Source organism: Drosophila willistoni (genome assembly GCF_018902025.1).
Source record: "Drosophila willistoni isolate 14030-0811.24 chromosome 2R unlocalized genomic scaffold, UCI_dwil_1.1 Seg167, whole genome shotgun sequence".
NCBI classification, from domain to species: Eukaryota; Metazoa; Arthropoda; class Insecta; order Diptera; family Drosophilidae; genus Drosophila; species Drosophila willistoni.
In genome coordinates, this window is record NW_025814050.1 from 12,475,033 (window position 1) to 12,488,202 (window position 13,170).

Genomic DNA, 13,170 nt, shown 5'->3' on the forward strand with positions numbered 1-13,170 from the left:
TTGTTGTTTTTGCTGATGTTGCAGCCATTTGGCTTAGTCCCCCCCAAGGTATGCAACATTTTAATGCAGTTGGCAACGATGCGTATACGAAACATAAACCAAACATTATAACATGGAATACTAATACAATGGCAAAGTCAGTTGTCCCTGCAATGCGTGTGCTCCCATTTCAACTCACAGTTTTCTACTTATTTGTATAATCGATGTTGCCATGCCCACTTTTAACCTTTCGCTGCAAGACGACTACTTCGACTTTAAGGTGAGCCAACAACTCGATTTGAATGTCAGCCACAAAAAGAAACCAAAAAAAATGAAGCCATTTTTGCTTTTAGGCATTTAAGTTTCGTTCGGGCAAAAATATAATTGTTCCACTTCCTGCAATTTTGCTTAACACGGGCCAACTTAAGCACACTTTTCATTTCGCCCGTCACACCTACACAAAAGTAACATAAATTAAAATGTCGTTAAGTTCTGTTTTTGCCACAAAATTTTCGCTTATACAATATAAAACGTATTTTCGCTTTTTCTGGCTGCCAGTCTCAAAGTTGTGCAAGAAATTTTAGCAACTCATTTTTATAATTGAGATACATACAAAATATTTAACTCAAAACCCATTAGCAATAGCAATTGAAGCGTTGGCAGTGTCGAAGGCATAAACTTTTCTCTTGTGAAAATACTTGATAGTTTTCTCACTCTCTCTCTCTCTCTCTCTCTCTCTTGAATCTCTAAATTTATTTAAATCATAAACAGCACACGAAAAGGAAAACTTCAGACTCGAGAGCAAAAAAAACAATTGAATTTCAATTTTCTTTTTTCTAGCAATCGAATTTCTATTCTTGGCCTGAAGGAGATTAATGATTTGATGGTTTAATTTGTGGGGGAAAAACAGAAAAAAATCAACCAAAATAGCAAAAAAGAAGTCGAATTTAAAAAAACGCCGAAGATGATATACACTTGCCAACAATAAAAATAAAAAATTGTATACTGATTTTATTTAAAATGATGAAACTTAAAAAGAGCAAAGAAAAAGTTTGGGATATACCAAGTGAAAAAAAAATATTGAATATATTTCATTAGCCAGTCACATGCCTAAAATATTAACGTTTTTAAATATATTCAAAATGTTCCACTTTATGCTTTACAAGGCGACAAAAAATTAACGTATCTATTATTTACATTCTTAGTAATGGATAGTCGTAATTTCCCTTGCCCTCATCCCCTGTTTACAATTCTGCCTCTGTTCCAAAATATTTCAAAAATTTTCTCTCAATTTCTTGCATTTTCTTCTTTCAACCTGTCAAATATTTGATTTGGCTCAAGGACAACCATTTTTTTTCTTTTACTGTTCTTTTCTTGTTTTTTGTTTTCTTTTTTTTTTTTTGAAGGCAATTCTGTCCACTTGACAGCGAGTTTTTTTCCTAGTAATTTTTCATGGTTTATGTCGATTTTCATGAAAATTGCACTTGACATGCAATGGACACTTGAAATTTAATTTGCGAATTGTGTGGAATTTTCAAATCATTCAAGTGGAATTATGAGATTACTTAGAATTAATTGGCCATTTTGGCCAAGCTATTAAAGCTTTAAGGCAAAATTCTGTCTCAGACATTGAACTTGAAGGCAGATGCTTGTTGAAGAAACTTCCCTTGTTGCTATATTTAGCAAAAGAAGCAGCTGTTAGTTGAAACTAAAACTTTTCTTCTGCCTCTATCTAACGAGAAAGTTTTCCTATACGATATTACCGTATCAGAGTAGCTGTATATATACTGATGGACGACATAGAATATAGTTGATCCAATTAACTAACTTAAAATCACTTAAGTTGGTAAGTTTTTTTTGTTTTTGCATCAAGTTGTATGCTTTAAGTTTTTCCATTGCCAATTGGTTTACATTTTTAAATGGGTCAAACTCTTCTATCTCTTTTTGTTTCCTTCGTTTCTGCAGGACACATGGTCAATTGTCATGTGGTTAGCCAAAGGACAACAGGAAAGGAATTAAGGCAAAAGAGAGACAGAGCGAGAGAGAAAGAGAGTCATGGGAAAAAAACTCGATTGTGAAGCTTTTGAGGACACAATTTGTATTCATTGCCACTTTAATATTTAGCGATGCGTAAGCCGCTGTCAGTCACTTGATGTGAAGTGATTTTATTCACCCTTCCATCATGTATGCATATCAATTTTTTTTTTCTTTTGTTTTTTGCAGTGTTCCTTTTTTTTTTGTTTGGCACACCACATACACACCATCTGTGTGTATTTTTAAGTGCTATAATTTACATTTGACATGACATTTTATATCACTTTGAAATGCAACTGTGTATGCACACTCAATGGGAATTCTCATGCAGGCAGTATGTAAACAAAAAAAAAATAATAAGAATTTCATTTTAGCTATATCGCAGTTTATATACCCTGACCATATGTTGGCAGGAATTTTAATAGTTTAACATTTCGTATAAAGAAGCTTTGTTATAGACTGGTTTAATAATTACAATCAGTTGCCTTCATATATGTATTTGGTTTATCAGCAATTGAAGTGTAACAACATAATGTAATATCTCAGCTCAAAAGACATATAATAAGTATAAAATGTGAAGTTTGTATAGCTACCTTTAAGCTAAATATAATAAAATATAATAATTACCATTGAATATATGTACATAGTCGAAGCTTTAGATCTTGTCCTAGGAAGTTACATGATATAGATCAGACAGAAGATTCATTGTACATATAACTAGCTATAGATGATCAGTTGCATTCGATTCTGAAAATTAAGAAACTGTAAAGAAAATAGAGACAGACAAACAGGTAGTTATGGTTGTCTGAACTCGCGAGAGGTCATGATTTAGTAACTTACTAATGGCCTTCAGCTTTTGGTCTTAGAACACATTAGAATTTGGGATCTTGTTTTGCATTTCACAGATTAAAGAACGCACTACTCATAATTGAATAGTGTTATACAACGAATTAAAAGACAAGGGACTTAAAAAACTTAAAAACTATATTTAATTTGTTAAGTATTTAGCATAAGACAAACCCTTTGCGTTAAATCTCAAATTAGTAAATAAATTTGTAATAAAATTTTTAAATGTCATGAATATTTGTTCCCATGAACATACATGGTATTTAGAAGATGGTTCGAAAATATCTCGCTCACAATTATTTTTTTTTCCTTTACAAATCAATAACTTGTATAAGATCTTAATCAAAATAGCCACAAATTCATATATACCAGATGTAAGTATGTATAAAAAAGGTTCAAATTATGTAGCTATTACGATAATTGTTATTTTTTTTTTTGAATTCAACATTCGTAACGTTTACTCTATGTTAAAAAATGACATTGTCTCTAAATCAGAAAGACCAAAAAAAATTTAAAGAATAAATGGGAAATATTATAAAAACGAAAAATAACAAATACACGTACTTATGTGTACAGCTATTAAATTAACATTTTTCAAATTTTCAGTTTTGTGATGTTTTAATAAAGACTGGTAGAATTTATATTAAAAATTGTTTTATGAATTTTTTTGCAAAGTTCATTTTAATGAAGCATTTTACAAATGAATTAACATTTTTTTAATATCGCCTAATGGAATGGTAGAATGTAATAATAATAATAATTCAAAGCTACATCAATGGTAAATTTTTTTCTTAAATGTGTAAAAGAAAAAATGTGTTAATAATTCTGTAGAAATAATTGTAGCCATTAAAAGACTTTCATTTTCAAATGAAACTTAAATTTGATTAAATTTTCATTGTGTAAATGGTAAAGAGTATGTAAAAATTATCCCATCAGGCATCAGGCTCAAAGGTTTATGCAGCTGCCAAAGTTCCACAACATGCACACGCTTCTGTTTTTGCACTCCTTCACTTTGAACTCCTTTGACACACCTTGATTTCCGTATTCCCCTCATGGCAAACGTTCCATCATCGCTTTGCCTTGCAACTCATTAAAAGGAAGCAAAGAATGTTAAAGGGGTAAACCATCAAGAAAAATATCCCAAGGGCAATACAAGTTATCGACTTTGATATACCCTTTGACATTTTTGGTTAGCTATAAACAAAGTTGAAAATGTCTTTTTGTTTTTTCAATATTTCCATATTTATTGGTAAAATAAATAAAAAATGGTAGAGAAATTCATATCTTAGAGTTCGATCTTGCTTTATCCTGCCATTCTGAGAGTATAGGGTATTAAAAAGAAAAACACTCGAACGAGTCAAGGTGAGGCACAGAAAAAGTGGTGGGAGCAATGCACATCCTGGCCAAAAGCAAATGAAGCCAAGTCCTGGCTTCCAAAGATGAATGCATTTCCTCTTACTTTTTGCCTTTTCCTTGTGCGTAACGGGTTAAGAAGAAACAAAAAGAAAAGGCCATAAGTCATGAGTATTGGTGACAGGCGGCGAAATGAGTGGGTGTGTAAAAGAGAAAACAAACGGCATACCACAAAGACAGAGCGAGAGTGAGAGAGAGAGACAAAGGAAGTGCAAAGGTACATACACATACAATGTGAAAATGGGTTACCAGAGCAAGGCTGACTGCCCAGCGTAATGGAAAGCCATAAAAATGGATTTATAGTATCAAGTGCATGGCATAAAAATGTCCACAGAGTTGGTTCGCCAAACCTTTTCTTTTGCTTTTATGTGACAGTCGTCCACAACATGCTAATTGATCCCCACTGATTGAGTTTCGTTGATTTCGTAATGCTCATCAGTAGACAGTATCTCATTGGTGTGTGTCCTGATTAGCCATTTGCATGTTTTTGCTCTGTTCCCTGCAATTAATCGCTAAAAGGCTTAGTATCCTCCCGAATGAGGGTAATTTATGACCGGAAACATTGCCAACCCATGTCAGTCTGATGATTTTGTTTCTATTGAAAAGAATTTTAAACATTTTTTGGCGTTTTATCATTAAAAAGATTACAAACTCTTTGCACATATCAAGATGTTATTTTAATGGCAGGACCCTGAATATAGTCATGTCAATGTCAGTTGACTCAAACTCATGCCAATTATCGTTTGGTGTTTGGGCTGATGAGTTCCTTTGGCTAATTCAGGTCCTTTTGCAACAACTAATTATTAACCATTACAAAGACTGACAGTTTACCACTTCAATAACATTATTTAACCGCTAATTGCCTACCATAATAATCTAAGGCAAAGGAGAAACATTTCTTTAGTAATTTACCTTTAACCTCGTCCATTTGCCACACTAAATATTCGCTTAATGAAATCCATTGAGTCTCAGGATATACATGTTCGAGTGTTTATGTGGGTGTGGCTTTTAAGGCTAACCAGGTCATTTACAATCAAGCCGCGATAATCAAAATCAAAGTGCACTACCATTTATTGCATTGTTATTGTTGTGTTTGTGGTCGGTTTGTTTTGTGTTTGTGGGCGCGACACTAAATTGCAACCGCATCTAAATCAAAAACCACCTAATCAACGTTCACCTCACACACTCGTTTCCGTAAAAGAGAGATTCTGTGTATGTGTGTTTGTGTGTGTGGCGTAATGAAGTGTTGCCACCAATTAAGGCGAAAAGGGAACTGACCCTGTCACTCCTCCTTCTCCTATTTGTTGGAGAGGGCAGCAGCTATTACAGGTGCAAACTCATGTCTTCGGTTTTTGAATTGGAATCATTTTGTCTACTTGCTGATGCATTCGCCTATATAGATATAGCACACCTTCTTTTCATTCACAATTCGATATCATCAGTTTCAATTTTGATAAATTCATAAATTTTGTGACGTAGGAAATACACTAAAAACAAAACTACTTTAATTGATAATCGAAAAATATATATATATGTATACATGCCACCCCCATAACTCACCTCCCACTATGGTGCCCATTATAAGTAGAATTTTGCAAATTTTGCGACAAATTTTTCGCCTTTTAGCCCGTTTAGGCCTATCGGGATCCTCACAATTTGGACAGAGAGCGCGTAGTTCTAGTCTCTCGTCCATAACCAGTCCCAATAGATCCCATTCCGATTGGGACACAGGTGTACCAAATTCATTCAAATGTATTGGTATACGTACAGAATCCAACTCTGATTGTGGAATATTTTTAAATAAACTTAAGATCTCCTTGCCCAGTGGAAGGTCTTCTTTTGGTGATTTCGCCCATTGAATGACAAATCGATGACGATACAGCTGATTGCTTTGGAAGTCAAAGAAACCTAACTCTACTTGAATCTCACTGGTGGCATAGGCATCAATTGAACCGCAATAGGGACTGACATTATAATGCCTATTCGCATTGGATCTCACCTTAAAGATAAATTTGCTCGACGTGGGATTCAGTAGTGTCAGCAAACGTCTCTGAATGCGTCTATATGGGGCATGAAAGGTCAACATTTGTGGTCTGATGATAAGCAGGCTCAATCTACGTGATTCCATTGTTGAAATTGATTTTGACTGGTAACTTTCACACGCAAATTCACATGCACACTGGCAAAAGTTCTACCCAATGTATGAAATCGAAGGGAAAAATCGAATGGAAATTCTGTCGGAAATATGCCAGCAATTGGAATAGTTTTGACAGCATATGCATATGATGCTTGACTGTTGAATCGTCTGCTTCCCCCCTCACCCCTTCTGCAGTGTGCGTCACCAATCGATATTGTCGAGTTAAATTCGAAAGCAATGTTTTTTTGCCTTTATGGCCTGTGCCTCGTTCGTTTTCAGTTTCATGTCAATTCACTCGCTGACCATCATCACGCATTACCATTAGCAAATGCCGGACACTGGCAACTGCCCCGTCCATCCTTCCGAATGACCCATCACAAGGTCCATTCATTTATAATCCATTGCACTGGCAAATATTTCTGGCCATCCATACAATAAGAATGACGACGATGATGAGGATGATGATGATGAAGATTGAAATTGTCAAATTCCGCCAGCATTTTTGGGCTCCATTTTATGATGAATGAACTGTGTATGGAACCACGAGAAATGGCGGAAAATAGAATTATTATGACAGTTTTTTGGTGTAAAGTGGAACGGGAACAAGCCAATTTTTCCCCAGACATTTATTGCCAGTTGCACATTCAATTGCATATGATTGAAATTTTACGGTCTGACAAAAGAAATGCAACAAATCAAATAAAAATATATACAATAATAGAAATTTAAGTACTATCCCACTTTTTGTCTAGCAAAGAAGATTTATAATTTGAACGTAACATAACTTTAATATATTGTTCAAAGTCGACTTTCAAAACAAATTATTCTGGTCTATGGTAAATGGAGGGTTGGGTTAAGTTATTCGCTATCCATTCATAATGGCATGAACAAATTCGATATAGTTCACCAAGCCTTGTGCATTCACCCGATTCTTTAGCAATTCATCCATATCTGTTGGACTCATGCAATCGCCGCATTGGGTGAGTATATGCCGCAGCCTGGCAGCCGGCATATGTCCAGTGCCCTTCTCATCGAATAGTCGCAAAGCGGATATGAACTCTTCAGCCTGTTGTGTTAGGTTGCATGGATTGTTCTGCATCTCCTTGCTGATCTTCTCATAGACGGACATGAATTCATCGAATGAGATGCGTCCGATGGCTCCATCCCGCAATTGTTGCTGATGTTGGCGTACACATGCCTCACTTGGATTGATGCCCACCACACGAAGACAGTCGCCCAGTTGGGCAGTGCTAATTTTTTTATCGCTGCGCATAGCATGCGTCAGAAATATGCGTCGTATTCTTTCCAATTCAGCGGGGTCAGTAGTGGTGGTAGACGGCTCCGACTCCGTCTCCGATGTGGTCGTATTTTGGGGAAGGGATGATGCCATTTTGTGGGTGGTGTTGGTTCGATTGGTAGATGATTGACTTATAGACAGATGGTCAGCTGGTTCAATTGATTGCTTGCAATATAGAATGGATATAACTATGGATACGGATACGGCTACGGCTACGATAAATGAGGACAAGACAGCCTATTGGAAATACATATCGCACATTCCACAAATTGAATTCAGTCGTTCAGTGATTTGAAAATACAAATATATGATAGCTGTGGACATGTTGAACGATGAAAGTCGACTGAGGTGATATTAATTGATAGATGAATGAAGTTAAAGTCGAAACCGTATATGTTTACTTGTTTTTTTTTTACTTTATTTTCGTTTTCCAACGGCCAACTGCCTCCGTGCAGTTTCTCTTCCGTTGGCTTGCCAGGAAATATAGCCCAGGCTCAACGTTACCTTTGGTCCTTCTCAGTTATTGGCCATGCTTCCTGTTGACACATTTAACAGCATTTACATCAATTTTTCACCATGGTCTAATGCATTTAATGCAGTTTTCAGTTTATGAAATTATCACAGACCAGCTCGATATCGTTGATGTCCTGCCTTCATGTCTTTTTTTTCCTTCACAGTTAACTGTCGTCGTTATTTAGTTAACATTTTTGCATCTCTTGCTTACAATGTAGAGGAATGACAAAATCCTTTCACTCAACTCATAATGCACTTTGCTTGTTTCATATTTAATTAAATGAAAAATAGCTACCCTTTCTACCATTTTGGTTTACTCTACAGAGAGTCCTCCATTCCCATATGCCTGTACCAAAAAAAAAACACGACAGAAAATGCAAAAAAAAAAAATAAGGAAGAAAAGTTTATACATTCCGTGGCTGACTCAGTCAGTCTTCATTTATTGTAAATGAGTTTGGTCTGAAGCTTGGGCTGGAGAGCGGCATCGTGACAAGGACATACACACACATGTGAAATAAGTCGCCCCCATGCAAATGGCATTTCGATTCAATTCCAATTCCCAATGCAAATAATTTGCAACCGAATGCCATTAATGTGTTGAAATCTACCAACACCACCACCAGCAGCGATAACGAATCCAGTGCCAACTGCGATCCATAGATATATGAATGTATATTATATATATACATATATACATACTTATGTATATAGTATGGTTGATGGCATATGCCATGCACGTGGTGAATATGTTAATAATATTTTGTACATTTACTGACTTTTTAATTTAATTGGCTTTTATTTCAATGGAATGCAGAATGAAATGTAGGCTTTACTGCGGTGAATGAAATGAATCAATTATATATTTCCATACGTTTTCATTTAACTGAGATAATCATCTTTAATTGAAAATAAAGTAAAATCATAACAACAAATGAATTCTTATCGCATAATCCTTGAAGCCTTTATATCTTTTACTTGAAAATTCACTTAATAGATACATAGCCTTTTCAGATTTTGCTTAAGGACTATGGAAGCCCCTTGTTTTTTTTTTTTTTGACTAGATTTAATACGATCGGTGGACCTCTAACTAAAATTTCCTCTGTTTCCTTAAACTGTTTGGTTAGAATATATATATGTTTTTATCATTTATGCTATTATTATTTCTAATACTCTCAAAGGAAACTTTTCAAGGTAACAGAAAAAAATGAATTGAAGCAGATATTCCAATATAAGCTGAAAGCATTTATTTTAGTTTTACAAAATGACGCAAAATCTGCAGTTTATTTTATAGAATGTAAGATATTTTTTCAAATAACACAAAATAAAATTTTTGAGTTAATGGTTCTTGCTGAGAATATTAAATATTTTAGTTTTTGTAGACTATCTGTGGAGTCCCCTAGTTAATAGAGCTGAAACTTCTTGAATGGAGACTATCCATACAATTGATGGATTTTCATTCAGGCGATATTTCGATCTTTATACCCTTGCAAAAAGGGTATATTAATTTTGGTCAGAAGTGTGCAACGCATAGAAGGAAGCATCTCCGACCATATAAAGTATATATATTCTTGATCAGCATGACGAGACGAGTTCAAATAGCCATGTCCGTCCGTCCGTCCGTCCGTCCGTCCGTCCGTCTGGATCAACGCAAACTCCTCCTAGACCGTAAGAGCTACAGAGCTGAAATTTTGCATGTAGGCTTGTATATACTGCAGGCGTTGTATATCTCGGATTCAGCCGGATCGGACCACTATATCATATAGCTCCCATACAAACGGCAAAGTCACGAACAGTGAGTTTTCTCAATAACTTCATTATTTTCTGAGCTATTGTCGTGAAATTTAATATTGGTGAGTTAATTACACATATAAACGACTATGCCAAATTTGATCAAGATCGGGTGACTATATCATATAGCTCCCATAGGAACGATCTTTCGAAAACAGTGACTTTTGTCAATAACTTCGTTACTTTTGACGCGATTGCTTTCAAATTAAACATTCGTTAGTTTAATATATCTGTTAATGACTGTGCCAAATTTGATAAGGATCGGGTAACTATATCATATAGCTCCCATAGGAACGATCGGTGGAAAACAGTGACTTTGTCCAATATCTTCGTTATTTCCTATACTAAGATTGTAGGCCGTTCTTTCGCAAACTTTGACCTTTTTAGAAAAAACGTTTTTCCATTTTGATGGCTATAGGTAAGGAAAGAGTTACCAAAAAAGTTGCAAGGGTATACAAACTTTGACGCGGTCGAAGTTAGCCCCGGCCCTCTGGTTTTTATTAATTTATTGCTTAAATATTGCTAAATCTTTGTATTGTCGGAATAACGGCCAAAATATTTCAAAAACCAAAATGTCCTTATAACTTTGAGAAATTCTTCAGGACAACCTTTCGGACTACCGCTTCCATTGACTCTACGGAAGGTTTTCGACAAGCTGAGCTTGAATGGCATTTCTCTTCGGGGAGAAATAATAAATATCAAGACGAAAGTGGTGTGAAAAAACTCCAATCAAGGACTATCTTTGGTTCGAAGGAAATTTCGATAATCTTAATGAGAGCCGAAATAGTAAAAATTTTGCGGTGTTAAAAGTTCGCCCTTATCTAATAAAATATAATAACTCATTTGATTCATATTTCAATGTCGTTTCCTCGAAATGTATTAACTTTTCATCTTTTTTAAGTCATCTGGGATCGTTGTGCATAAAAGTTTAATAAACCTACTAAACATAACCACCAAAGCGATCAATTAAGATTGATAAAGTAATTTGTAAACTAAAATTTTAAAATTTATTTCATTTAAAAAGAGAGTCTCAGACATTGAATAAACTTTAAGTAAAGCAACTAACAATTTAGCAATGAATGAAGTAAGAATTTCATCTAATCGGAAGGTTTTTGAATGACAATACAGTAGAAATCATCTGATGGAGCAAGGATAACTTCATGGGTCAACGTGCGCATCCGCAATAAGGTAAACTCATTCGTTGCATCCAAATCGAGAACCACTTGTCGTGCCTTGACCACCAAACTTTGCATAAGTGCGGCATAATGAACTGTCTGAGTGTTCTCCAAAGTGGTCTTAATAGGAATTCCATCGTTATCAACTATAATAATGCCGGCTATATTTTTATATGTTTGAAAGCGCTTTAACATTTCCTCCACTTCAGCGGACATTTTGGCGAGATGTGTAGATCTTCAAAAAGGGAAAGTGTATTTTTCTCTATTTTTTTTTTGTTTTTTTTTTGCGTTTGTATACGTTTTTAGTTTCTCTGGGAATAATATATTGGAATTCTTCGTATTTTTATGAATTTTAACGAGCTGGCAAATTGATAGAAAAATTTGTTCTATATATATATATACTTTTTTTTGTTCTTATTTGCTGTAAATAAGTATAAACTTCATAACAATGCTGGCCACCGGACACGGTCTGCAAAAGTTGGAAAAGTACGGAAAATTAATTGAATGTTGTTGATGCTTGTAGCACAGATGCTGTTGATGCCGGCTCCTTGCTGGACCCTTTCATTCGAATTGCAGATGAAATGTTTGCATCAAGTTTTGTGCGGAAATTATGGCACTCATCCGGCTTGGCCAAACCTCCGCAAACCCAATTGCAAAGACCAAATAACGCAGTCACAATTCCCCAAACCAAGGACCATTTTCAACCATACTGGAGCAGACTGGACTTAAAAAGTGTAAAATTGTGCACTTTTTGAAATTAATTAAAAGTCATAAAACTCATAATGAAATTACCCAAACAGTCTGACAGACAGCCGCAGCCAAGACATGGAAGGGAGAATCCATGGCAAGGGAGGGCATTTTGCAGAAAGAGAGTTTCCACACACACACACATACACATATGCAAATTTCATGGCCAGACTTAAGGGAAATTCAACTTTGTGAAAATGCACATTGTTGTCATTCAACTGGAAAAACTATGTGGAAGGAAAAGGAAGGAAAACGGAAATTCATTTTGATAATTAAATCAATGTCCAGTTTTAAAAACCTCAAATGCAATTTGTCATTCAAAATGTCTACAAAATATTTTTCAACTTTATACTCTTTACCCTAACAATGAAATGGATACATATCCAAATACATTTCGAATGCTGACATATGTATGAGATGAAATTTAATTTTATTCCACAAATTCAAAAGAGATGAAACGTATATGTAATCGGACTTCATTTGCTTTTGCTGAGCTTAGATTTTTAGTTTTAGAGTATTGCAAAATTCGTTGTCTTGATGATGTTTGGGGTTTCCTGTTACTGCTAGTCTCTTGACTAAGATAAATTGTATACTACAATGTGAATTTTATTGCATATTTGTTAAATAAATATTTAGTTTTACTGGCCAAGCTGTGTGGCATGCAACAGGAGCTTAATTTTTGATGCATTCACATGCATGAAACTAAAATATTTACAAATTCGTTGCCAAATGTTGGCCAGCATATGCATATAAATTTGTAAGACAAAAAAAAATATATGCAAGTTTAGTTATATTAAATATACAAAATTGCAGCAAGGCAAAGAGCAAATAGATACTTAAATAAAGCGGATAAAAAAAATTCTAGTGGGAAAAGCCTATTTAAAGTAAATAATTATAACTTAAGGCATGTCTCAATGGGCATGTAATTAAGTCGTTTATTAAATTCTACAATAATTTCCTTTAAATTTTAATTAAACGTGTATTTTAATGAGTTATTTTTGCCTAAGTTTCATATAATCAATGTTGATTCATTACAGATTCGTATTTATTGATAATATTTAAACTATTTATATATAATTAAACATTTTTTCCTTTGCGACTTTATTTCTACCGTATTGCGTTTTATTTATTTTTACGTTTTTTCTTTTTGCTTCTTGTTTTTGTCAGCTTTGATTTCTTTAACTCATTTGCATAATGTTGTTAAATATATAATAATTTATAATTGATTATTTCAATCAAGG

General features: G+C 34.6%; 3 protein-coding genes across 4 annotated transcripts; all 3 read right to left on the reverse strand.

Moving 5' to 3' along the window:
• Positions 1 to 5,319: 5,319 nt before the first annotated feature.
• On the reverse strand, positions 5,320 to 6,581 carry LOC26528932 (vesicle-associated membrane protein-associated protein A). 2 transcript variants are annotated; one of them, XM_023175686.2, is made up of 2 exons: positions 5,833 to 6,581; positions 5,320 to 5,759 (listed from the first exon to the last, which is right to left on the reverse strand). In XM_023175686.2, the coding sequence occupies exons 1-2, from the start codon at positions 6,398 to 6,400 to the stop codon at positions 5,695 to 5,697; spliced, it is 633 nt and encodes a 210-aa protein (XP_023031454.1). In that variant the 5' UTR covers positions 6,401 to 6,581; the 3' UTR covers positions 5,320 to 5,694. The 2 variants fall into 2 exon arrangements, with proteins under 2 accessions (XP_023031454.1, XP_046866690.1); XM_047010734.1 differs by having other exon boundaries at positions 5,320 to 5,771.
• A 693-nt stretch (positions 6,582 to 7,274) lies between these two features.
• LOC6642068 (myosin-2 essential light chain) lies at positions 7,275 to 7,799 on the reverse strand. The gene has a single exon (XM_002064806.4). It carries the CDS (start codon positions 7,797 to 7,799, stop codon positions 7,275 to 7,277), a length of 525 nt encoding a protein of 174 aa, XP_002064842.1.
• Positions 7,800 to 10,988: 3,189 nt separating this feature from the next.
• On the reverse strand, positions 10,989 to 11,542 carry LOC6642069 (dynein light chain roadblock-type 1). The gene has a single exon (XM_002064807.4). The coding sequence runs from the start codon at positions 11,396 to 11,398 to the stop codon at positions 11,105 to 11,107; it is 294 nt and encodes a 97-aa protein (XP_002064843.1). The 5' UTR covers positions 11,399 to 11,542; the 3' UTR covers positions 10,989 to 11,104.
• Between the last annotated feature and the right edge of the window lie 1,628 nt (positions 11,543 to 13,170).